Source organism: Hippoglossus hippoglossus, chromosome 16 (assembly GCF_009819705.1).
Source record: "Hippoglossus hippoglossus isolate fHipHip1 chromosome 16, fHipHip1.pri, whole genome shotgun sequence".
NCBI classification, from domain to species: domain Eukaryota; kingdom Metazoa; phylum Chordata; class Actinopteri; order Pleuronectiformes; family Pleuronectidae; genus Hippoglossus; species Hippoglossus hippoglossus.
In genome coordinates, this window is record NC_047166.1 from 12,802,468 (window position 1) to 12,828,929 (window position 26,462).

Sequence of the window (26,462 nt, forward strand, 5' to 3'; positions counted from 1 at the left end):
TTAAAGATTTTACTGTTCATAGAACATATGTGTGTTTCCAGTAGATTTCCAGTAGAGTGTACCTTCAGACCAAGATCCAGCTCAATGAGGGACTTCCTTATTTCTGCGAGCAGGAGGTTCATTCTCTCACACTCCTGGAGACACACTAAAACGTAGGGGCTTCGCTCTGTCGCCTTTGTGAGCATCTCTGCCATGTTGTACTCGTCTGGAAGCCTCTCCAGAATGTCCTCGATGACGGACTTGACCTGAAAAATACAACAAACATGGTTATGTAAACACAGCATCTATTGCACTCCTGTCCGTCCTGGGAGAGGGATCCCTCACATGAGGCTCTCTCGGAGGTCTCTACGTTTTTTTCCCCTGTTAATAGTTTTTTTGGGGTAGTTTTTCCTTGTCGCACCTTGTTAAGCCCAATGAGACAAATTATGATTTGCAGTTATGGGCTATACAGATAACATGTGATTGATTGATAAAGGTCACTGTTGTATCCTCCTCAGTTGCTTTTTTCCTAGTATTAGTCTCACCCTCTCCTCTGAGCTCTGAGCCGCCCCCTCTCCTCTGGAGGAGTCCTGCGGCTGCAGTTCCAGCAGAGTCCTGAGGAGGCTGTCTGAGGTGACAGTCAGGCAGTCCAGCTCAGCGTTTGGATGGAGACCGTACAGAGTGGGATTCTCGGAGGGGAGATGCTCGTCAATGTAACTGTGGTAACCAGTGTAGTCCATGAACGGAGGGGCCAGGAACCCAGGGCACAGAGAGAGCTCCCCTTCAAACTGAGAAAGGAAAATTTAAGAAAACAAACATTTAGCGAGAAAGCGAGAAAAATTGTGACAGTGAAATTTTAATCTAAACAGCCCTCGTAAATCTGAATGCCAGCAAAGTTAATCCTGTGTGTTTGAATTCAATATAACGGACAGCATGGTGAACTGGCAGAGAGATAATTATTCCTCTGCTAGAGTGAAACAGATGAGGTCCAGTTGAAGCTCCTACAAACTAAAAGTACCAAATAAACGTGACCTAAGTGAGGGCAGAAACATGAGCAACAGCAGAGACTTGAAGTGCAACGCTGCAGTTTAGGTTGTCATCCCAAGAGGGCACCATTTACCTTGACAACACCTCAGAGAAACTAAAAACCTGCACATTTTCTTCCCCACAAAACTGAACATGATCCTACATTAAGTCTGTGTCAAAATTAATGAGTTGAATAAAATCAACATTTTTTTTTAAATGTTGAAAATTATAAAGTGAAACCGGTTTGAATTAATAGTGCAATAGATTAGTTAAAACCATATCGATTTTTCTTAGCCCACAACATGGAAACTGACTCACCATTTTCGGATGCATGAATTCTTGCAGGTAGGTTTTACACAGTCTTCTGTCCCAGTCGTCGGTGATGTGTCCTCCATACATGATCTCTCCGAACAGGAAGCACAAGTCCTCCCACGGCACCTGCATGGACTGTGATAGTTTGGAGCCAAACATAACATTTAAATTAAAATAATAATGATACGGTGTCTTTAAATAATTAGGAGCATCTTTAATTTTAAAGACAAACCTTATTAAAAACACTTCCAGGATCTAATTCTTTCTGCATTATTCCACTTCTTTAAAACTTCAAGCAGTAACAATAAGATCTCTTACATCAAATGAGCTCGTTAAATAAAGATAACTGTGGTGAAATGAAACAAACTTATGTTTCTTTACACAAACTGATTTGAGGTATGACAGAAGTGTCTTCTCCTCAGTGGGAGATTATGATCCGTGAGGGTGAAGGAGGAAGAAAAGAACCTGTGATTCATAACAAATTACAAAAGCTGGAGGTTCACAATCATTTGTACCTGTATTGTTTTGCAAATTGCTTCCTTCATCAGCTCTAATTGCAGTGATCACTTATGTAGCGTTGTGAACTGTCACATTGGCTGCATGTAATTACATTTAGGATAACGCTTCATTGCCCTCCTAATGAATTCTCTGTATACGCACATACAGGTTACTGTTTGGTTAACATAATGAAGGACATTCGTTTTTGGAGGGCAGAATACCTCTGAGACATAATTGGTTGTGACCAGAGTAATAGGAGTTGTAAGAGAAATGCATTAGGAGCTGTGAGGGGTGCAGCACCCTCAGAATGGATTTTTTGTCTTCATGAAATAAAGCTAAATTATAGGTTGTGTTGTAAGAGAAGAAATTCAGGGGGAAAAAAAGATAAGGAATGAACTTTTTCTCCACAAATAGCAGTTGAACAAAAGATTTCAATAAATAATGAGACACCGTGCTGTAACTTAGCATCTCTGCCAATAATGCTACTGCCAGCACCATTATTAATATAAATTTACAGGGAGTAAGAAAGCGGTGAAAGAAAAAAAAACAATTAAACTTATATTAATGTCAATAACGATATGAATAAAAATGAAAAATGTGATAAAGAGTGGTAAAAATACTTTGCTGTTGGCTTCTAAGTAGTTGTACAAGATGTTTGCTGAGATGGTGAGGTCCCCAGTGCTGATGGGGTAGTTATGGTTCCACCCTTGGGAACCAAATTTACGGCGCTCTGTGACACAAGCGTGAAAAAAGCAGAGGGAGAAAAACATCGAGTTGAACTCCTGTTCCCTGGAACACAGATCCAAAGTGTCCTGGAAAGAGAGTAAGAGAGAAACATGACAGTGAATGCCATTGATTTCAATTCTTTTTAAGACATTATTCTACATTTCCAACGCACTTGACTGAAGTTGTTGAGGGCTGCGTGCAGACTGGCATTCATGCCGGTGGGTGGCTCATTGGTGATTTTGATGGCGTCCTCCAGTATTCCTCTGGGGATCACGTGCTTCTCTGGACTTGAAGCTGGTTCCCCGGTGATGAAAACTCTGTAGTTGGGGTGACTGTCGACCGCTGCCGTCTCCAGAAGAGAATCTAGAGAGGGCAGCCAGCAAGCCACAAGGTGGACGTTCTGGAAAACAGAAATTCCAAAAACGTTAAGAAAAGTAGACAGGCACTTAGAGAGCAAGAAGAAATTCCTTAATCCACTTAATTATCTGGATCCCTTCTAAAATTGTATGGATTATTTTCTGGCTTGTGCCTCACCCCTCCACAAAAATTCATGGAAATCGGTTGAGTAGTTTTTGCATAATCCTGCTAACTAACAAACAGACACTGGTGGAGATACAGATCAGGTATATCATGTTATACGTTGATAAAATAGTTACTTTTTGTGTAAAGTTATATTTTTTTAATACGAGGGAGATTCGTTTCAAGAATATCTCCCTGTGTTCTGAACTAGTAAGCAATGACTTGGCTGCAGCCTCTTATGCAGCTGATGCACCCAATTATGTGTTTTATTGAACCAAATTGAGTTTATTTCACTTGCTCAGGGGGTGAGATAATATGATTATAAGCATTATTGCCGGCTGGCTTGAAGAGCGGCCTGATGTCGCCACAGTAATCTAGTCACTAAATACGAAAAGTCCCTACCTGCAGAATGACCCAGTGGCCCAGTTCAGAAGCGTTCCTCAGAGCCCTCTCGGCCACCTCTTCCTGCCCCTGTCCCAGAGACACATTGTGCAAAGTGCCCTGGTCGATGGAAAACCCCAGCTTCAAACCTGCAGAGACAGAACACTGTGAATACTTACCCTGCCAAGTGATCGGGAGGTGTAAATATCAAGCAACACACACTGTACCTAGTTTCTCTACGTCTTTGAGTGGATCCACTCCAGGTGAGAGGATGAAGAACACGGGGGTGGAAGGGCCACTTTCCTCAAACAACTTTTCAAATTCCAGCCTGGCAGCATCCACGTACTTTGTCCCCATGTTCTCCTCCACAAAGTTCCTGTCAGTAAATGTTTTTTTTTTTAGTGATGGACTGTTCAACACTTACCTATACAAATGTAACGTGGTTATTTACTCACCTCAGAGAATAGGTCATCCTGTCGGGGCGAAGCGCTCGCAGGATAATGAGCTTCTGCAGGGAGCTCTTGTTCTTCCAGTCCTGGGGAAGCCTTTCCTTTTCAGGACAACTGGATTCCACAACCTTCCTCCAGCGCTTCGGTGAACTCTCCATGTCTCTGTCCAGTCCACTGAAGTTCTCCATTGTAGATATTGTCTGCACTCAAAGAACAAACACTGTAAGACCTCTCTCGGCAGTGTGAAATGATATACAGGGATATGTTAATTATAGTCTATAATGTACCTTAATGGCTCCCCAGCTATATGGAGAGAGGAAGGACACAGGACTATGTTTGCTCGCTTCCACAGGAAAACGGAGAAGGAAGTCAAATTCCTCAGCGTCAATCAGGTCCTGTTTTAGCAGAATCTGATGGGAAAACAGAGTTTGTGTTGATCAATGTAGGATTGATCTCCGTTCAATCATTTCCACAACAACTGACAATGACATGAAAGCTGACAAGGGGATCGGGTAAACTCCAACGGGCTGAAAAAGTACCTGTGAATGTGAAAAAGCCACATGAAGGACAGACGTCAGAGCATCACTTCTAAGGCGAAAAACAGTTGCCGCAATGACAGATAATTGCATTATGCCATCGGAACCAACCCCCTTGTCAGAACCAACTGTCTGAACCGCGGCCGCGGATGCAGGGTGTGAGAGGTAATCAATGGCAGCGTATGGCCCTGCTGACTTCTTTTAATTGAAGTTAATGTGGGGGCAGAAAAGTGCTGTGATTGATGAGGATGACAGGAGGCCCCACCTTTGAGGGCGGCCCTGAGTCCCTCACCTGGAAGGCGGTGTGTGACAAGAAGGTTAACTTGTCTCTCTCAAACAGGCCCTGGCAGGTGTACAGGAATACATAATAGGTGATGGCCTCTGCGAGGGTGTGCACTCTGGTCCTCACATCCTCGTCCCATTCTGCACGCTCCATCGCTTTGTTAAACACCGAGTTAAAGGTCTGAAACACAACAAAAGGGAGGATCAGTGCTATTACAAGGACTATCACACAGACATAAAGCCGTGAACCCAGGCTCTGCACTGGGCTGAGGAGCAAACACATAACAAATACTGATGTTTTGGGGCAAAAAAACATATATTTAAGCACATTTTTTTCTAATCAGTAAAATCTCAAGTCATTTTGTGACATGAAAAAGTCTGGATTAATTGGGTCTGGACATCTCCGGAGTTTGCCTTTCACATATGAAGAAGGCAGCAGGAGATTTTCAGAGTCAGACGCGTTCACAACAACAGTTAAATCTCATCAGCAGCACATGACGTATTAATTTAATTACAGAGATCACGTGTTTTGGTTGGTTCAAACCTGCCATTGGCCCATATCCCCAAAATTCTGACATCTTTCCAAGTTGACAGCGTCTTCTACGTATATAGCTCCTCTTTTTTTATCCTGATATAATTTTGAATAGGGGGGCTGGCAGAAAAAACTCTGAAAAATGACGGCAGCAACTGACTCAGACATTTTCGTTCTCACATATTATTTAAGAAGATCATCCGAAAGCAGCACAAAACAAACAGGACAGATTTGAAAACAAAGCAAACTGAGTACTGTTTGAAATACTGCAGTGTTTGCTCCCTGAGAGCACATCAGGCCTAAAGGTTTCACCTTGAGAGAATACTGGTACATGGGGTTAATCTTGCTGAGGTCACTGATGATGAAGAAGAGGAGTGACGCTCTCTCAGCTGCGGGGCGGTAGAGTTCTCGAGCCTCGTTGATCTTTGTCTCGTTCTCTCTGGCCTCCACCACCTGCGTGTGCCAATTGCACAAAATGAGCTATTAGGCTCTCAGTCATGCTCCAAAACCCTCTCATTACACATATTCCTAACTACACATCATTTGCAGCTAATGCAATAAAATGAGGCGCTTTCTGTTGCATGACATTCAAAAACACTTGAGTGACAAAAAAAAAACTAAACTACTGTCTGACAACTGCAAGGACCCTGTTAGTGTAAAAAGCGTCACCTTGTACTGAATGTGAGCGGCTGTGGTCTTGGTGTTCTCAAGTTGCTCCACGAGAGAAATATCGCCGAGGAAATTACCACAGGCCGCAGAGAGGCGACTCAACAGGTCGTCCTCCAACCTCTTCAGCTCAATCTTGAAGTGGTTCTGTTGGGTGGTCAGCTCCATCTTGCGCAACATACACAAAGTTATTCAGATTTTACTATTCTATATTTCAGACTGTGATTGTGCATTTAAAATAAAGATAAATGAAAATGGTCTAAAGCTTTTGTGGGATGCTTAAGGGGGGGGGTCACCTTTAGGGCCTCCAGGTCGGGCCTTTCTCGGGACACCACCTGTCCCAGCAGCTGTTCCTCCAGCCCCACAGGGGTCACTGTGAAGTTAATGAGGGTGGTCTGGGCCTGGAGCTCAGGTGGAAAATGGGGATTGGCCAACTTGGTGTGAAGTATGAGCTGGAAGTTACTGTTGTATTCACATAACTTTCCCCCAATTTGAATGTACCTGGAAAACAGAAAAGTACGTGTTGACATAACCGCCATGTTCGGTTATTATTCTGTTTTAAAATGTTATCTCTAATAAAAACAGTGGCCTTTCGTGTTTAGAGCATAGACTGCACATAAAGATGGCCGACACGTCTCCACTTCCTCACACTACCCAGAAATGAAGATTTTTTTAGTCTAGTTCATGTCCCATCCACTAACACGGAGAAGGTGGGATTTATGACTTATGCTGCAGTGAGCCGCCCAGTCGTCGATTGGGACACTTTGGCTTCACTTTTGGGGAGCTGCCATGTCGTCCATCTTTAGATGCAGTCTGCGTATTTAGATCTAATGTTTGCAATTCAAACCGTCTGCTGTAAAGAAAAGAATAAATAATAAAATCTGCCTGACAAGAGCCATAAATATGATTGCAAATATGACAACAAAGTTTAATCTGCTTTAGTTACTTTGTTTTTTTTCCCCGTTATAACTGCATTTCAACTTTCAAAGTGAGAGAGTGAGGGTGATCGGAAATATCACCTGTACAAGGACAGCGCAGGTGATTTATCAAATTAAAACAGAACAATGACAATGATAACGATGTGGATGATAACGATGGTTATCAGTGCTCGTCCTCTGTGTCTTGAAACCGGTCCATCCGAGCTTGCCGACCTCACACTTGTGCGCCGCAACTTCTGACAGCCGACAGAACTTCACTCTAAACTGTTGACAAATAATCTTGAATAAATATGACAGATTGCCACAGCGGCAGCCAATTTTTATCTGTTCCTGCATTTCAATTAAATTAGCACTGGCTTGACGAACCTGGTGGCTTTTCATTTTTCTCTAATTACCCCTTAGATGTCAGGCAAGGCCCCAATTTTACAGCACAGGTTCCTCATGGCCTGGGTCTGGTTCAACTCTATATCTTCACAAGCCAGAATTAATGTACTATTGATAGAACCATTACTCCACCAAATTAAAGTCCTTGCTGATGGATTGGCTTGTAGTCTTCCGTCAGCCATGAAAGGAATAATTAGTATTCATTACTTCACACTCTACAACATTCCAATTATTAATGAACTTCAGCTGTGGAGCCCTACCAGATCCATCATGGCTGCCCAGCAGGTTGTATTAATCATCGACAGAAACAAGTGTGCGGGTCATCTACAAGGGATAAACTTATAATCAGATTTACCGTGATGAATTGTTACGTCTGGACAGACAGGACGTCAGAAGGAGCTCATGCACCAAGAGGCTCGATATGCATGGTCATACAGAGCTCAGGGCGAGGAAGACGTAAACGGTTTTGCAGGGGAAGTCAAAGCACAATGTCGATATTGAGTATTTTCAATTATTTTCTGTAAAATATCCAGTTTAGAATTTTTGGGTGTGTTTAGGGTGTAAGTGTTAACTGAAAAAAGAAAGTGGATTTTAGTGGGCAGCAGCAGTTTGGTTTAAAAATCAAGTTCTCATCATGGACGTGATGTGTGAGTTACTGATAAAGATTTGAAATCAAGTGGCGTTAGTGGTGAAGCCTTATTTCTAATTAAATGACAAAAAATCCCCAAATGTGTCCCCACTACTTGACAAATGACACCAAGTTATGATTTAAGGATAATCCACAGGCAATGAGTCATGTTACCGAGTATAAAGCTGATTCAGTCATTTTATTATTCGGTTTCCAGATAAATAAATGCAGACAAACGGCAACGGATCACCTCTCAGGGTTGTGAAATTATTGAAGCTGAATTGAGTTTGCCATAATGATGGAGGACCCGTGAATTAAGTGCGTTACATGCCAGCTTTCTGTGGCCGACAGGAGTCCTTATACATAACCATGACTGTCCTCAATTCGGCTTTTTACACTGAGGCTCAGCTGTTCAATATTCATCACACCTAAAGAATATGAACACACAAATATACATCTATCACCCGTCTTGATGGGCCAATCAATATGCTGGCCACAGGGATTCAGGGCACGTGCCGTAAATTCATTTATAATCTAAAGAGTGGGCAATAATAATGCATTCAGTCATGTCTTACTGGTGTTTCAGCGCTCACTGAGATTCAACCATCTGGCAAATCTGCTCCTATTGTCTCACACCACAGACACTTTGTGATGGGCTGTGGGCATATCGACTCGTGTATCAACAGGGATATAAAGAGCACTGCAACATTGATTCAACTTGTTTTTGTTGAGCAACAGCAAAACAAAGTATTTACTCTCGGTAGATAAGCTGGTTTGATGCCTCATATATGTATTTTGTATTGTTTTTTTTAATCTTTCTAAGAACAATAATGTTAATGTAATGTTGCAGTTTTACTACCAACCTTCCTCTGTTGATCGTGTTTCTGCCCAGCAGCGGCTCCAGGAGGGGATCTACCTTTTCTGGCAGATTCTCTATCAGAACCGTTTCACCACAAGTCAGGGCTCGTTCTATCACATCTAGATATCTGCAGGGTCAAAAGCAACAGAATAAAAATGTCATTTATATGGTATATTAGCACTCCCTGGCATATTAAAATGGGGATTGCAAATAGACAGATAGCTCCCCCCTCTCACCCCTTCTGTCCCAGCTGCACCACCCTCAGCTCTGACCCTAGCCGCTTTCTGATCCACTTGATGCCCTGCTGCTGTGGGTCAATGATGAGTGGCCAACGCTCACTGGTGGTCAGGATGGCAGCGTTCTCGGTGGACATCCGATCATTTGGCAGGCCCTGGTTATGCCAGGCAGCCACGGTGGCATCATCTGTAAGCATGAGGATGGGATCCAGGCCGTCTGTCAGGGGTACGGAGACCTGGAACAGAAAGCAGGGAGTGATGTCACTCCTGAGGCACAACTGAGACAGATGAGCCTCAGCTCACAGACTTCACAGTGGATCTTTGTAAAGAGAACAATTTTAGTCTAAACCAAAATATAAGTCTAAAACAGTTAAAAAATACTGGCGTTACCTTTTGAGACTGAAGGAAGGGGATCCATGAATTGTTCAGAAGCTCCACACGATACTGCCTGGTGAAATATCCCATGTAAGACACGAATGCTGACGTGAGGAGGACGTCACCACACAGGGTTTTCTGTTGCTTTTCATACTGAACAGTTGCTTGCGACCATCGCTCCTTCTCTGACTGCAACACACAAAGAGCAGCCCTCAGTATCATTAAAAAATAAATAAACAGGAATCAATCAAAATAACTGATTTACAATGAGAATTCATGTAAAAACACTTAAAACCAAAAGGAATAAAGAGGACTATACAATGCAGAGAAATGTACAAGCTGGGCAACCTGCCACACACACACATTTATTTCACAAACTGAGAAAATGTAATAAGTAAAGCATACAGCTGCAATCCCCTTAAAATAGCTTTGGAAGTTTGATTCACTCAGCATCAATTTAGCATTAATTTAAACCTTCAATACCAAGACTGTGACAGCCCAACAACAATAAATCACACATGGCATTTTCTTACAAGGGGCTGTGAATGTAGAATATGTCACATAATAAATTCTCAGACAGTTAAAAATCACTATAATTTTACTCTAATGTATTATGGATTGCCTGTAATATCACTCAGTCCGGGGTGAGACACTGTTAATTTCCAACAGCTGTTGAGGCTTTGAGGTAAGTTAATGATTAAATATAGACGGCCTGATTTATTAGTCTGAACACTATTGCTTCCAGGTCAATGCCATAAAGACAAAACATTTATCTTGATATGCTTAAAAGCCAAGCTGTTCCATGCAAACCACATTTATTTCGCAGAATAAGAAAGTCGAACTTGCAGAATAGCCACTGAAATGGCCATCTTTTATTTCATATTAGCATCCATACAGATAATAGATGCTGCAGCCCGACAAAAAAAAGTCAGGCACAGCGACGCCAAAGTGTTAAAAATAATTTTCAACAAATCATACAAATGTGCAGCATTACACATTTATATATTCCGTACATTTATATTCCATAACAATTTGTTAAAACATTTTTGGAGAATGAATTATTGCCGCACCAAAGATAAACTAGAGCTTGAGCAAGGACGTGTTCACACACACAGACAGAGAGCGGTGTTAGTGTAGCGTTCTTGCCATCTCTCTCCCTTTCTCCATTTGGAAAGCGTTCAGCGAGCCAGTTGCCCAGTTCAGCCATGCGTTGTCTGTGGTGCAGCCCTCTCTACCTGTCTCACAAGTCCCCAGTATGCTGCTGGGCCAGGCTGTAAAATCTCCCATTGCCTGATCTACTCATGCAACTGTCAGCTCATCCTGCCAAGACATAACAACTTCTAGTCCAGATTATTGATGCAGTTCGATTTACCAGCACCTCTCCATGCGTGCCTCCGGTAAATTAACGGTTTGCTTTATGCCAGGTCAGCCCCAGTGACCCCACCGAACCTCCTCTATCTCTCCTTGTTTACCTCTAAGCCCTTGACCAGTCGATTGGCGAGCTCTATGGTCTGGTTGGTGCGCGCCACCTCCTCCTGACAACTGATTTTCTCAGCAGTAGCCCTTTCAAACTGTGCCGTTAGGCTCTGGACGTTGGCATCAAGATCCTGCAGGAACAAAGCAAAATGAAGCCGTGGAAATTATACAAATCTACAGTCGCTTTGAGAGTAAGTGGCTAAAGTATCATAATAATAATTCACTCACCGCCAGTTTCTTTTGAACTGACAACAGTTTGGCTGTTGCTGTTTCTAGCTCTGCATTAGCCTGTGATAATGCATGTCTCTTTGGAATGACCTCGCAATAAATCTGCAAAAAAGGAGGACAAATTAAATTAAAAAAAACAAGAACCAAATTTTTTGCAGAAAATGTATCTGAGAGATAGCTGCAACTGATCTGAAGCTGTTGTCTGACCTCATAGTATTTGACAATGTTAATAGTCCAGGCACAGAGACCAGCTGCAGCTGTAGATTTGGTCCGAACTAGATCAGGGTTAAATTCAGATTTTCTCAGATACTCTTTTTTCACCACAGTCAAACAGGACTCAGGGATGTGCTCCTTGTCGTATGACACCAGGGCCTGCAGGAAATCATCCACCTGACAGAAACACAAATGCACGGGATACATTAATATACACACAGGAAATCTGGGCTGATATTTATTAACTTTAAATGAGAAAAAAATCCCTTACTAATTAAGAGCTAAAAATCTTAACAATTTAAGACTAGTAGCCATGGTTACTAAGAGTTTGTCATTAATGTGAACACAGATTAAATAATCACTGCTGTTTAATAAAAATATGGATCAATACTTTAAGTTTAATACTTGGCAGTGATACTACAGTATTACACTCACAGATTGAGCATACTGGTAACACTACGTGAATGTTTTTATACATATATGTAAAATATATATGTATGTACTATGTATCAGGATTTTTAATATGTATGTAAAATATATGCCCACCCACCAGCCATTAAGGGCCAGAGTAAAAATAAGTTTTTTATCTCATGCTGCTCTTGATAATATATATATAAGAAGCACGTATCACTTATGTATTTTTAACAAATTCAAAAATGTAATATATCTAATATGCTAAATTACACTTTTAGAAAAGAAAAAAATGGACCCCCCATTTCATACTAAATTCAACAATTTTTTTTAAATACATAATTGTATGTTCAAACTTGCATGACCAGTCACTCAGAGGGTGAGAAACGGTTAACACGCTGGCTCTGCTAGCGAGTGAGCATATTCATAGAGCCATCCAGCTGTAATGTGAGCATTGCTGAGATGCTGGGCAGGGCCAGGGTCAAGGCCCACGCACAAATTAGTTTGGCATTAATCAGGCAGATGTGATTGACACGGTGACAGCTTAACCTTGCCCATGAAGGCCCGCGCCGCCTTCCAGCTCCGATCCTTAGGCACTCGGCCGCGGGGGGCCAGCAGAACCATCACAGCTGCTGCCACATTGATCACTGCCACTGAAGGGTTTGGAAAGGCCTTCAGCTCGGTGAGATTCATCTAAAAAAAACAATAATAAACTTTACGTAATCATTAGAATAACTGAACATTTGAAGGGATTTTGTGCATCTGATAAAATGCAGCACCTTGTTGAGGGTGTCCAGTGCTGCCGTGGCTGCCGTCAGCGATGGCTCTGCTTTGGCGAGGTCGTTTTCACAGTCCTTCTGTTTGACTGATACTTCTGCCTGGATTACAGAAACCTGTTCAAAAGCAAACACTTTGAGGTTAATCATAAAAACATTATGTAGTAGATGCTGTGAGATGATGAGAACAATTCCAAAAAGAGTATTAAAGCCACCATGAGACACGATATCTCACCTTCTGGGCCTCAACATCTGCAGCCTCTCTCTTGTTTCTAACCCTCTCAGTCTGCAGTCCGATCTTTGCAAGAAGAGCTTCAATGTTCTGGTTCTTTAAGGTCAATTCGGCTTCTTGCGACGCCAGCTTTGCTTGAAGATCCTCAACCTAAAAACAGGAAGAAAATCCTTATATGTACTTCAGTGTGTGATATGCTAAACGTCAGGGGCAAAAAACTGTTTAAATCAGAGAGGAGTACTTTTTAAAATTTCCCTACCAATAAATTGTACCGTAAACCCTGATATTAGCCCCCAACGGTATATAATAAAAACATGTACCTGAGCAGCAGTGGTTTGGAGTTTTTGAAGGCCGCTGTCAAGCCGGTTCATCTTGTGCTGGAGCTGAGCACGGCTCTTCTCCAGAAGGTTCCTGTACAGGGTGATTTGCTGGAGAAAACTCTTGGGGGTGGTGTAATTGTACCTCTTCTCATTGCGCTGGTATTTTTCACTTGCCTGGTTGACACTAGTGTGAACGTAGGCCATGAAAAGACTGATGGATTCCTGGACGGCAGGCTGTAAAAAATAAGCAGACAAGCGGGGGGAGAGGGGAGAAGAGGGCGAGGTGGATTGAGTAGAGTTTAACATCCCCAACCTGATGGGGACTGAAATATTATCTTCATAAATTTTGAATTCATCTACAAGTTTTGCCATCTTACTTGGCTGGCCCTGACTTACTCAATCTGAAATTTAGGTGCAGCTACCAGGAATGATTAGGCTTTGAAACCTCTATGAAAATAATGTGTTCAGACCACTGACGTGCAGCTTGTAAGACATGCACAATGTTTACATTATCTCGGATGCCCTCCAACTTTCTGAACACTGTCTTCAGTCGCAGTTGTACCACTGTCCAACGAGGGATTCATCATGCGGTGCTCAATGACACACGGCCTCCATTAATCACTCAGTTAGCGATCAATTAGAGCAAAAACAAATGAGGGGAGAATACGAGGATCAAGCCTAACCATAATTCACAAAAAGCCATTGTTAATGATCAGGGAGCCAGTAGGGAAAAATCATTATTAATTAAGATCTGACATAATGGTTTTTGACAAAGCATGCTGTATTCAGTTGAGATGCGAAAAGAAGTTGCTCATTGATTGGCCTCGTGTAACAACTATTAGTGGGTTGTGCGTTTCTAACTTTAAATAAATGATCATTTCATTTCTTGTATTCCTGCCTCTTTACGAAGATGAACAATCATTAATAACTTTTGGATATAAGGTCTTACATATTAATGTGTTTCGACCTTTCAAAAATAGTTTGCTAATGATGCAGGCTTAATTGAAAATTCCTCTTTTTTTTCTCCAAAAAAGTGTATTAATTATTTCTTCTATGTATAATTATATTACTAGAACTTAACTAGTACGACTCTACTTCTTTTCTTTTTTTATAACATTCAGGCTAAAGTTACCTGTGCAAATATTAGCGATCAATCAATCACACTGTATACCACTTTCCATTCAAACAATGTAAATGTAACTGTTAAGGAGATGCAATTGTAAAAAAAGAAAGATACAATGATAATGACAATAAAATAAATACTAATGCCACATTTTCATCAGTACTATTGAGACAAAACATTTTTCCTGCACATAAACACACACACACACTTACAGAGCGGAGAGTAACAGTCTGGCACATGTTCACATATGTGATGACACTTCCTGGTTGTGACAGCTGTGCCTCCTTAGAGGGTCGTTATGTGCTTAATCACTCTTCTCTCATTAACATAAATGATCCTGGGTTGTGATGGTTCCACTGCTATGATGGAAAACAATGATATGCCTGCACTCACTGTGAGTCTCCAGGCATGTGTTCAGCAATTTGTCAGGAGCTCAGCAGAGAACTAATGATGAGGGATCTATGGAAAAGTTAATCCAGCTGCACTGTAGTAATTAAAAGGTGTTCATTAACATCTAACTATGTCTGGAGTACGCTGGTACATGGCAAACTGAGGGAAATGCTGTAAATCACACCCACAGATACATCTATGACAGTTAATACACGTGTGGTGGGAAACACTGAGCCCAAAATTATAATTTTATTCAGAAATGGTGACATAAAGTAGTAAATTGAGAGGCCTGACCTCAATGCCTCCAATCTCTTGGATGAACCTGTGGCTGACCGACTGCAGAGCATCAGTGGTCCAAGGGTGGAACCAGTCGATGGTGGTGCATTGGACGAGGGCCGGGAACCGACGGGCTCTAACACGGAGGACATTGCCGACAGGGGACAAACACAATACCACCTACAAACAAAAGAGTCACAAAGAGTCACCAAGATACACACAAATGAATCAACGAATGTGCACCCCCATCCCAAACAACAACAAAGATCCTTGATATCACAGATTCATTCAAAAGGGGAACCCATAACTGACAGCCTTCTGTGGCCCCACTTCCATCCCACTGGCATGCGGACGAGCAGCCACATTCCCAGTTGGCTGGAGCAGACGGCGACGCTACAAGGCCGTAGTGCAAAGATTAGCTAGACAGCATGTGTGTGTTTTTGCTTGTCAGACATATGTAATAATATTAAATAGCAGCTGTGCTTTTAATTTTCTCTCTCAAACATGTTAGTGTGTGTATCGGATTTTCTCATTAATTTCTTGCTGTGACTGTCGGCTGTGATGGAACATTCAAGTGTGATCAAAGATGTCCTCCTTAGTGTAGCAGCTGTTTTTATAGAATCTTTCTCAGCTGCTAATTTCTAACCTTGTCTAATGTTTCTCTTGGTGGCAAATGTTGCTGCCATAATGAAAAAATCGGTTTTCTCAATCTCTTTAAGAACAAAAATTCTACCACTTTTTTCTTGAAAAACAATTCAGAGTCCATTTTCACAGTCTCAAACTGAGACATTTTAGCTTCCATTCCAAAACTGAGATTTTTAAAAGAAAAAATAAGATTATGACACAACGCAGGTCACCTAGGAATGATCACAATAGTTATTGCAGATAATTGAACGACTTATAAAGACAAATATTTGTAGATTCAGACTGATAAAGTAGGAGACACTGGTGGATAATAAAAGATAGTGGAGGAAATTTGGAATACGAGACCTTGAGCTGTAGTCGGACCCGATCAGTAAAGAACCTCCAGCAGTTCTCTCTGTTGTCCAGCAGTCCGAGGGCTCGGACCTCAGCTCTCACACCCGACACAATACCTTCAATCTCCTCCTCGCTGAAGAGCTCAGGGATTTCTCCTGAAAGGAAAAATGTATTAATAATCACAAACTAACAAGCTGAAGAAGCCAGTGGTCCCTCAGGCTACACAGCTGAATAACAGCACAACTGTGGTGGAGTTTGTCTCTGACCTGAGGCCAGTAAGTCATTAATGATGACCAGGAACCGCTCATCAGGTATCTGTGCATCCGTCAGGAGTAAAGCCACGCGCTGGTTCTTCACTCCGGTCTTCAGGAACAAACCGGCCAGATCCATCTACAGAAAACCACAAAGGACATGAATCTGAGCTGTTTCCACTACAGAGTTTCAAATTGTCCAATAACAATCAGTGGGAAAGCACAACTCCCATGATAACGCCTTGATAATAGACTATTAAATGATTAAATTGACAAACTTGATTCATCAATGAGATATTGAAATATTACTCAGTGGCTTTTAATAGTATCTGACAATTATTCCCTGCATCAGTGGAGAAGCAGAACAAAACTGAATTTCATCAATATACTGAATTCAGTCGGGGAGAAAAATGATGAAAGAGAAAATATGTGTATATTTGCATATCAATATAAATTATGCATTTTCCTAAAAGCATATTAAATTAAATTAAACATGGAATTGATGTTCTGTTCATGACATCAATATTACCTTGAGGTGCTGGATGCCATAACCTTTACTGAGAGTGATTTGGAAGACGTCCACAGAGGACATGTAGGCAGCCAGACGAGTCAAGCTCTGCTTCCCACTGCCCCCGACCCCGACCAGTAAGCCGTGACCCCTCGGAGACTCCAGGATGCGACTGATGCGACAGCTGGTAACAACACAATCAATGTGATCCCACTACATACATGTTGTTCTGCGAATATTAAAATCTACACTGAACAACTCTGAAAATAGTGATATGATTTATCCACAACAATACTCACAATCTTTTCAAATATATTGCTATAACTCATATGATATTCCCTCCTTTCTTAAAGAAATGTAGGTTTCTGTGATCATTATAATGTAATTGTTATAATAATATTTGAACCATCTATACTTACACATGCTGCATTGCATCTTCAAACAGCACCAGATTCATTGCTGCATTGAGCTCATTGTAGTTCTCCAGTGCATCAGTGAGGACGGTCCTGAGCACAGACCAGTCTGCTACACGAGCATAAGAGGCTTCCTCACTCATCTGGGAGAAGTGGCAATACAGGAGAGGCTCCTTTGTCACCGTTCTGTCCTCCAGTCCCTGCACAAGCATAACCAATCATTACAACCTTTCAGTCAGTGTTATCTGAAGGTTAAGAACAGCAATTCATACAGTGAAGACTGTTTATCAAAATCTGTGGTTTGCCTCAAAGCATTCATGCACAGTCTCCATCTGGAGCTTCCTGAAGAGCTGCAGGTCTTTGTCATCTACCAGTCTGTCCGAGTACACTCTGCAGGACTCGTGAAGCCACAGCCGAGCCAGGTCAGTGCTGTCCCTCACACATTCAGGTCCAGCGAAGAGAATTCCCTGAACAACACAGGTATTACAATGAATATTTCATATTTCATTCAAAAGTCCAATTGCAGAACTTGCCTACTATCAACTACCTGAAAGACATTGGACAACTCTCGTAGATTAAATGTGTAGTGAAATTTGATCGCTGTGGGCAGAAAGCCGTGAACCATCCTGTGATGAAGAGTTATGGCAGCTTGGACCACAGTCGGGGCGCTCTTCTGAACCAGCGGACTGAAAAGCTGCTGGTTCAGGTGGCTGCAGAGGATCTGACTGAAGATGGACATCTGAGTTTCAGCTGAAGGAAAGTTCACTGCAAACACTGAGAAATGTCTCTGTAGAGAGGACATGAACAACCACATTTCAGAAAATGTACAACAGTGAACAATTTTTATTATTACAAGACACTAGTTTGAGGTTGACCCCAAAAACTTCTACTACACCATTGACTGGAATTTAAAATCAGAACTAATTGTGCAGAAATGTGTTTTTAAACTACACACTACAGGCATGTTTTTGTAAAAGTAGCATTAGTTGCTACATCATTCATGTACACCCTCATCATGCCGGCACTTGAGTATAAATTATTGTTTTAAAATCTGTTGCATGATTTATTTATACTCCAAACCACACAGGAGATTTAAGATAAGTTTTCCTTGTGACATTGTTACAGCTGAAAATTCTTCTTCTTCATGCCTTTTCTTTGTAAACAAATGAGAAGACTGGGGAGTTTCTGCAGAAGAAGACTGAACTGTGCTTCAGGAAAACGTTGGATAACCTTTCCACTAATTCACACATACATTCATTTCTATTTATCTTAAGTTAAATTATACTTCAAACTCTTTAAAAGTTGCTGAGATTTTTGCATTGGAAAATAAATGATCATGGCACAATTCATCTTCATCTCCAGTTATTTTGGAAAACACACCTGTAGTCTGGGGTTGATTTTGAAGCTCCCAGCGGTTGGATTCATACAGGCAACATACTGGGTGTTGTGTATTTCTTTTAGGGTCAGTTTTTGTCTGTCATACCTACATGAAATGGAAGAAGGCTTAGTTTAATAAAAAAAACACAATGTAGCTTGGTAAAATATGTTATGCTGTGGCAGTAGACACAGAAACACAAATGAAAGCTGGTAGCCTACTATGTGTCAGGGACATTCTCACCAGTGGCCATAATCCAGATGTTGTCGTATAAGTGTATGAGGCTGCACTGTTCCATAACCGTCAACAGCTGGCATGTTCATGTCATCTATAAAGTATATCAGCCTTCGGTTCCCTACAGGCGAGTAGCTTCTACCTGCTCTTTTCTCTAACGGTTGCTCCAAGATCCCTACGAGAGAAAGAAACAGTGAAACAACAACAAAAGAACATAAACTAAACTACCATCCTAACACATATAATATAGTAAAGATATCTGGTTAAGTAAAAAAAAACGTTTGGAAATGCAGAAATCTCGTATTACTAAGGTAATAATTGTATTAGTACTAAGTTTTCTCTCCTTCCACCATTTTTCACTCTGCAAATTACCAGCAGATGGTGCTGCAGTTTACCAGATGTTCTACCACGATCCTTCACTCACCCTGCAGCATGAGGGAGGTTGTGTAGTAGTTGAAAGGCACTTTTGTGGTCATGTAATTCTCGGGCAGACAGTCTAACTTGTTCCTGACAACTGCAGTCTTCCCCACTCCTGCACTCCCCACGAGCATCAGAGGCTGTCTCCTCTCCAGCAACAAGTCCATGAAGTAGCAGAGACGCACAGTCTCTGCTGTGTGCACCAGAACAGCCTGCAATCATAGAAACAGCAGGAAGACACAGAGCAGAAACATACATGGTTATTATGGCTTTCTTTGAGTGTGATTTATTGACAGACATGTGTTCAGTGAATTGCATGTGATTTATAATTTCTTGTATTTCCCAAGTAGACCACAACTATTCTGTCATAATAGCATCATTTGCTCAGAACAAAACCCCACTAATTATGGCCCAGCAAGAGCCTTTGGAGCATTCACAGCTGTACACAGGAGCATAAAGAAAGACAATAGAGCGTGGGTGATAGCGCGAGCCTTGTTGCTCATGCCTTCACCCCCACACAGTCTGGTATGGGGTGTAGTGGATGGTAATCAGACACAGTGGCAAGCCTATCATCCATTTTAGCACCCCTGCCATAACCTCATGACGTGACTTCACCCTCTCTTATTATGTTCACTGAGGCACACAGTAGGACTGTATTGTTCATTTTTGCTTATTGTTTTGCTTCTTATAGAAGGTTGCTTCTTGTGGACGTGTACGTGATTATTTGTCAAACTGATTTGAAAAGTTTCAGGAGTTACTTGAAGGGTGTAACTCACTCACATCGATCCTAGTGTGTGTGTTCTTACCTGTAATGGCGTACAAGTTTCCATTTCAAACGGCGGCACAGTATCACTCCAGGGTAGAAAGCGTCTGGTCTGAGGGTCAAGGTAGTAGTCAAACACCGTCCCTTGTGCCGGCAGCTTCACCGTCTTCATTTCTTTGGTCCACCACTGACTGAACTCGACCCGATAATCACAGAGCTGGACAAACCATCCAAGATATAAAATCATGCAGTAATTCCTATTATTGCAATGGCGATGAACAACCCCACTATTAGTCCAAATGACTGACAGTTAAGTATATATTATTCATGGTCATTTGACATTCTTGATTTGCCTCCCAACAAAAGGCACTGTGTCGCACTGCCCGCTATATTTATACCTTTGAGACAAAACAAGGACTAAGTGGAGTTATAACTAAGTTGAGTAGTGCCCAGTTACTTTTTTTCTCTGGAAAATGCATAATTTCTGTTGAGCGACCATTTGGGTTATATAAAATAAAAATATAAAGAGTAAGTTTTATTACTCTCATTTACACATAAACACTTGAGTGGCTCTTTTAGTTGCTGTATAGTGAGTAAGTTCATATGTCAAAGAAAATACGATTTTAAGTCTTCTACTAGACTGTTATTTCAAATTACACAGTCATCCGCCAAGGCCCACTAGATCTCATTATTCTGATCTGCACCAAATTACACACTCGTACACTATACCTGATCTTGATACATGGCCCCACCAAAAGCCCAGATGCAGGCAAAGGTGAAGTAGGTCTCATAGAGCTCACGTGGAGAGTCCGATGGAATATTCCCTGGTGTTAGAAGGCAGTCAAGCAAAGCGCAGAGTGTCTAAAGAAGAAGAAAATTGTTATTTTAGATGGATTTTCGGACTAAATACGGATACAAAAGAGGAAATAAATCCACTGTGGATGGTTGTGTGTTGTGTACCTGAACCATAGAGTTCTCTGGGATGGGAGTGATGGTCTTAAATGTGTTTCTCATTTTGTCTAGACAACGAGGAACATATTTCTCAAAGAGAATGGTGAGGTGGGCTCTTTCTGTCTGCCGTTCTCTTTGGTCGATCCAGCTGGCAACATACCTGAGCAACAATCCAAGGAATCATTTTAAACTGCTGGGATGATCTGATCACAATCAGACTTTTAAGTAGAACAGATTAACACAAATATATAAACAGCATGATACAGAAGATAACATAAAAAGCAGAACCAATTTGTTTTTGATAATATGTGAATAGAAACTCACGGATTCCAGCCCAGGTCCTGCTGGTTCACATAAAGGATTCCTGCTCTGGACACAGTGGCAGGAGTGGCTGTTCTTAGGTGACTGATTTCAAACACCAGTCGCATGGAAGTGGTTAGTGGCACACGTTCATTACTGGCCAGAGTCAGGACCTGGAAAAAATTGTTATGAAACGGTTATTTCCAAATATCATAACATTTAAATGGTGAATACGATGGACAAGGACTCTACCCAGACGATAAGCTAAACGGTAAAAGGCACAAGATTACTGTGACATGATTCATTGCGCTGTAAAAAATACCTCCAAGTACTCACACTCCAGGAAGTGATTGTTGAAGGAGGGGTAAAGAAACATCTTTTTCCCTCTATACCACCTTAGTTGCTATGTGTTGTAGAATAGTGTATGAGTGAACAGAGGGGAGGTACCTTGTTGTCATCCATCACCGTGTTGAGTGATTCAATCCACATCGGATCAATGTCTCCATCCAACACAATCCACTTAGGTCCTCGGTGGGAGATGTTGGCCTGCTCTCGCATCAGTGATGAAAGCAAACCTTACGCAGAGATTGAGGGACGTAAACCACAACTGAGATTGCAGTGTATAAGCACTTTTTACACCCAGTATGATTTAGAGCAGTTTCTTGTCTTCTAATTTTTTTTTTTTTATAATTTAGTTTTTTTTAATTTAAAACCAGCTCTTCTTACCATCTTTCCACTCTCGGGTTGCAGGATGGATGAAGCCAAACAATTCATCTCTGTCGACTGCCTTTGGATTGAGGTCATTCCAAACAGGCCTCCTCTTCAAGTTTACATTGGTTTTATGGAGAACTCTCAATATCTGTTAAAATGAACATACACCTGATATTTGACATCTGCCTCACAAAATTAAATTGAGCATTTGCTTTCAAAACAACTGATGATTAAAAAATTATGAAAACATTCCAACCTGGCTTTTTCCAGTTCCTGCATTTCCAACAACAAAGACAGAATGACGCACGGACATGAGTTCCTCCAACTGCACCACCTGATTAAAAGTAGTTGTTTATGAAAAGATTCGTTTTTTAAGAAGTATTTTTTGCAAGTTATACAAAGCATACTGACAAACCTTAAGGATGAATGGTTCCTCGGGCTGAAGTCGGAGCTCCAGTGTGGTCTTCCGGATTGCCTTTTCAAATTCGCAGCTCCTCTCTCTCTCCACCTCCAGGCCTGGGAACAGGTCTCCCAGCAGTCCCAAGAAGATGGTCACATCCTCAGTCACAATTTTAGGCATGTTGAAGTCCCTCAGAGCACGCATCAGCACCTGTAAAGTAAATTTGCACATATAGTTTGTATAAAACAAAGCTTCTTCATCTTGGAGCTGTGATGTGACTGACACAAATAAGTCACCTGGTCCTCTGGTCTTGTCTTGTCTCTTCTTCTCAGTGTCCCTGCCACAAGCAGGACAGACTTGACAGCGCGCAAACCCCAATCATAGTGGTCCTAATAGACAAGTGAGGAAGGAGAGGGAAGATGTGTACTCCAGTGTTTATGCTTACCATAAATCATGTCATACAAAGCACTGAGAGTTATTGAATGGTTTCATGCATCATTGAGCTGCTGAGGTGTAGCTGAAAAGATTTATCGTTGATGATGTCTTCTAAGCCAACATTATGAAATGTAACAGTGCTACTGAGTGCTTTTCTCCTACCTGCTTGGAGAGCAGTTCTTTGCAGAGAGTATACAGACTGATAAACTTCCTGGCTAGAAGCTTAGCACCTCGGAAGCCCTCTGCCACCAACATTATCTCACAAATAAGCTCAGTGTCGGGCACCACCATGGCACAGGGTCTAGGACACAGATAGTGCAGACGGTTATCTTTATGTTGAAGGTACATGAGGTGTGTAAAGTAACTTATTGTATCATTCCCACCTGAAAAGAGCCTTGAGGTTCTCAGGTAGCTCTGTCCTTCCTGCATACCCAGGGTTCATCGTGATAAAAATCCCCACAGAGGGCTTTAAGTCAATTTCCTTATCAAGGAAAAGGAACCTGTGAAATTTCACAGTGTGTTAATACATTTTTAACTGTTACAACATTTAAGGTTTCAAGTATTGAGCTTTGATTTCCCACCTTTTCTTTTTAGAGCGAATGGCGTCCTGTATTGTTTTGACTTGCACTGCTACAACTGACAGGACATCCACAGCGATACGATTGAACTCATCAAAGCAGCCCCATGCTCCAGTCTGAGCCAGACCCTTGTAGATATTTCCGATTGACTGAACACAAACAAAAATTTAATTTTGCATCAAAACATACATGTTCACTGAAAAATATAATCAGGTGCTGAACTGTGTGAGGAATAATAATATTATAACAGTCTGTGGAATTTCACACCTTGTAGTCCATCTGCTCAGAACAGTTGAAGATGTACACCATGATGCCCATGGCTCTGCCGAGATCCTTAGTGGTCTCAGTCTTCCCGGTTCCAGCAGGACCTGCTGGGGCTCCACTCATAGTCAGGTGGAGTGACTGAGTCAATGTAATGTAGCAGCTAAACCACAGAGGAACACAGGTACTGGTTAGCAAGGCTGAATCTAGCAAAGGTGTTGAAATATTCCATGCATACACTGAACGGATAAATAGCAGCAATACCGGTCTGTGAGGGGAGTGATGACTAGACGTGGAGTGTTTCCGAGGTACTCATAAGAGTAAAGGAACTGAGCATCACAGATGTTAACAAAGCAGTGGCGCTGCTGCTCATTCCAGCAATGTCGGAGCTGGGAAAGCCACTGGAAGGCTTGTGAGGTGGTGATCTGCGAACACAGAACGCAGTGAGAAGAGCAATGGTAATAATGAGTGAAAATGGTTTCATTGTTGTCTAAGACTATAGTTTGTGTATTTATTTCATTGTGATGTAAACTGTGTAAATTAGGACATTTATTGTTCATATTAAGGTGCAATATTATTATTATGTTGTTTTTCTGTCCCTGTCCATTTGTTTGTTTATCACTTTCTTAAGCATTGCTAGTCCCCCCCCCCAATTTCTCAGAGAATCATTTGTGTATCTTGATGAAATTAAAGTAAAAAAGTAAAAAAAAACAACATTGAATTCATGCTATACACTTATTGAGTGGCATCTTTTCATAGATTCCAGATTAAATCAGTCGCACTAAAATGAAACACAGATTATGGCAGTTGTGTTAACCTTTTGCGCAATGAGGCTTGTAACAACGTCTCTAGCATGGACGTCAATGGTGCATATAGTCATGATCTTCTGCCTGTCGCCCGGGCTCAGCTCTCCCAGTAGCATGCTGATCAGTGAGTTCAGTTGAGAAATCTGCGGTAGGGAAGAACAACAGCTTTAGAGCAATGCTGTGGAAATAGACAGGGGTTAGTTAAGAGAAGAGAGCTAATCTGAAAATCACACATAAAAACCGGATTGGCAACGGTCAAATTGGTTCAAATTCCTTGTATCATTTGTATTGTTAATCAGTCAAAGCTGTTAAAATTTCTATGCAGAACAACCTACATTCACTATATGATCATGGACCTTGTAGACTGATGTGACAGACACGGCGGTGGACACTAATCAAAGACTGGGACTAAAACATCACTGGATGTCTTGTATTTGTCACTGGTCGTGTATAACAGCAGATCCAATCAGTGCAGTACAGTCGCTTGAAGGGTGAGAGAGATTATTCAAACAGCAGCCAAGGACATGCTAACCTAAAGGGTGCTGATGAAACTGACAAGAATGATAATACCACTCTGAGGCTCCACAAACCCGGCTCAGGTCATATATGTGTATATACGGTATATTGGTAGTGTGTGTGTGTGTGTGTGTGTGTGTGTGTGTGTGTGCCTGCGTGCGTGCGTGCGTGCGTGTTAAACATGAAATACACACCTGCTTCTTGTTGTAGTCTTTTAGTGCAGATTCGTAACCTTCCTCCAGTCTTTTAAACACAAGCTCCATATCGTTGCTCCACCAGATCTGAGATCCAGTCAGAGCCACTTGGGCGGGGAGGTCGAGAATCCACTGCTCTCTGGGCTTGTCCTCGTACGTGGACACAGCCTCAGATAGGTGACCCCTGACGCACTCCTTCATAGACTCTTCAAGACAAGCCAGCCATGCCTCCACCTAACAAAAAAGTATTTCAACCGTTAGTTAAGTTATTATTGTAAAAGTCATTAGATCATTTAAACTATTGGATTCTGAATGTATGTAGTGTCTTACTGGGCCATTACAGCAGCATTCAGTCTGGAACGGGACATGTTCCCTCTCTTTGCTGTACATGCCCACCGCAAGTTTAGGATTGTCCACCGGTTCATTTTCTGCAAACTCCAGATCTGACAAGTTGGCAAACAGTTTTGAGAGGTGGACAGTTACCTGCAAGACACAAAAATGCCATTTCATTTCCCATGAGAAATAGTAAGCCGAACAACAGTGACTTTAATATAGTAAAAATAAAAATGAATGCATCTTCTCCTTCTGTGTACCTGTTTAGGGCGACTCCCTTTAGAAAGGATGTCCAACAAATCCGCAGATGAAATGAAGTAGAATCGTGGAAACGCAAGTCTCTTTGTCTCCAGGTATTCAGCAAGAGCTTTTTCACACAGAGCCAGCCTGTTGGGAAAAGGTTACCACCCCAGAGATCAAAAACCTTTCAACTGAAAACAGAGTAATGAAAGGAATCTAAGCATCAACCTTTTTTGTAGATCTTCTAACTTCTCAAAGAGATGAGGTTTGTTGGTGGCCTCGATGACATTTCTGGTCTTGGCACTGTCCAACATTAGTTCCTGAAAGAGCCCCAAAACCTCATGTTTACAATCATGAGAATAACAGACTTAGAAATACTGCACAACTGACATGTAAGTCCATACCTTGAATTCTCCATCTATAGCTTGGAACCTGTGTGCGTCCGCAGGCAGCTGTTGGCAGATGTCATCACAGCCTTTAAAGATGCTTTCCAGGTAGGCCCATGTCCTTTGCACCTCCATCCAGACCAACAGCACAGAGTCAGCCACAGTCAGCTGCTTCTGTAGATCCAGCACCTGGATCAGGAAGTGATCTATGTGTTTGCTCTGAGAGACGCCCTGGAGCTGAACCTTGAGAGTGAGAACATGGAGACATCAGCTTAGCTTATCTGAAAGGATTTGTTTTAATGTAAAACTCAAATATACCAAAGAGAAAGTCTTCACTTTATACCAGACATCATAACATGTGTCAGACACATTCACCCTCATCTGCATGCCATACAATAAAAAGTGGGGGAGGAAGGGACTCTTTTTAAACAAAGATGGAGGCACTGAAGTGGCAAGACTTCTAATTGCTGGCTATAACCCCCCCAATACATCTGGTGTACATGTACAAAGACTGCCACAGCCAAACAATGCCCTGTGTCCTAAAGAAGCTATAAATCAAAGGACTCAATAGGGACCTCTCTACCCACAGCTGTGCTGTTAGACAGTCAATGGGGCGCCCCTTTCTGCACTCTCATCTCTAT

The 26,462-nt window shown here is 41.8% G+C and overlaps 1 protein-coding gene across 1 annotated transcript in view; it reads right to left on the bottom strand.

Moving 5' to 3' along the window:
* LOC117777134 (dynein heavy chain 11, axonemal) overlaps positions 1-26,462 on the bottom strand; it is a 37,251-nt gene that overhangs the window by 1,312 nt on the left and 9,477 nt on the right. Inside the window, exons 26-78 of the mRNA XM_034611680.1 lie at positions 25,840-26,064; positions 25,664-25,755; positions 25,456-25,582; positions 25,193-25,345; positions 24,863-25,096; positions 24,164-24,295; positions 23,611-23,771; positions 23,353-23,509; positions 23,089-23,234; positions 22,891-23,007; positions 22,670-22,808; positions 22,369-22,461; positions 22,088-22,282; positions 21,929-22,006; positions 21,688-21,820; positions 21,409-21,536; positions 20,986-21,134; positions 20,671-20,821; positions 20,440-20,571; positions 19,754-19,927; positions 18,955-19,159; positions 18,540-18,705; positions 18,302-18,404; positions 17,469-17,708; positions 17,227-17,388; positions 16,928-17,121; positions 16,530-16,692; positions 16,016-16,139; positions 15,762-15,904; positions 14,790-14,951; positions 12,983-13,216; positions 12,666-12,812; positions 12,434-12,547; positions 12,204-12,347; positions 11,238-11,420; positions 11,031-11,132; positions 10,799-10,933; positions 9,342-9,515; positions 8,952-9,187; positions 8,720-8,842; positions 6,203-6,407; positions 5,910-6,074; positions 5,553-5,693; positions 4,719-4,889; positions 4,178-4,300; positions 3,897-4,090; positions 3,669-3,817; positions 3,463-3,590; positions 2,714-2,941; positions 2,436-2,627; positions 1,324-1,452; positions 525-767; positions 63-245 (exon numbers count right to left, since the gene is read on the bottom strand). Of these exons, the coding sequence (XP_034467571.1) occupies positions 63-245; positions 525-767; positions 1,324-1,452; positions 2,436-2,627; positions 2,714-2,941; positions 3,463-3,590; positions 3,669-3,817; positions 3,897-4,090; positions 4,178-4,300; positions 4,719-4,889; positions 5,553-5,693; positions 5,910-6,074; positions 6,203-6,407; positions 8,720-8,842; positions 8,952-9,187; positions 9,342-9,515; positions 10,799-10,933; positions 11,031-11,132; positions 11,238-11,420; positions 12,204-12,347; positions 12,434-12,547; positions 12,666-12,812; positions 12,983-13,216; positions 14,790-14,951; positions 15,762-15,904; positions 16,016-16,139; positions 16,530-16,692; positions 16,928-17,121; positions 17,227-17,388; positions 17,469-17,708; positions 18,302-18,404; positions 18,540-18,705; positions 18,955-19,159; positions 19,754-19,927; positions 20,440-20,571; positions 20,671-20,821; positions 20,986-21,134; positions 21,409-21,536; positions 21,688-21,820; positions 21,929-22,006; positions 22,088-22,282; positions 22,369-22,461; positions 22,670-22,808; positions 22,891-23,007; positions 23,089-23,234; positions 23,353-23,509; positions 23,611-23,771; positions 24,164-24,295; positions 24,863-25,096; positions 25,193-25,345; positions 25,456-25,582; positions 25,664-25,755; positions 25,840-26,064 (8,421 nt within the window). The remainder of the gene's footprint in view (positions 1-62; positions 246-524; positions 768-1,323; positions 1,453-2,435; positions 2,628-2,713; positions 2,942-3,462; positions 3,591-3,668; positions 3,818-3,896; positions 4,091-4,177; positions 4,301-4,718; positions 4,890-5,552; positions 5,694-5,909; positions 6,075-6,202; positions 6,408-8,719; positions 8,843-8,951; positions 9,188-9,341; positions 9,516-10,798; positions 10,934-11,030; positions 11,133-11,237; positions 11,421-12,203; positions 12,348-12,433; positions 12,548-12,665; positions 12,813-12,982; positions 13,217-14,789; positions 14,952-15,761; positions 15,905-16,015; positions 16,140-16,529; positions 16,693-16,927; positions 17,122-17,226; positions 17,389-17,468; positions 17,709-18,301; positions 18,405-18,539; positions 18,706-18,954; positions 19,160-19,753; positions 19,928-20,439; positions 20,572-20,670; positions 20,822-20,985; positions 21,135-21,408; positions 21,537-21,687; positions 21,821-21,928; positions 22,007-22,087; positions 22,283-22,368; positions 22,462-22,669; positions 22,809-22,890; positions 23,008-23,088; positions 23,235-23,352; positions 23,510-23,610; positions 23,772-24,163; positions 24,296-24,862; positions 25,097-25,192; positions 25,346-25,455; positions 25,583-25,663; positions 25,756-25,839; positions 26,065-26,462) is intronic.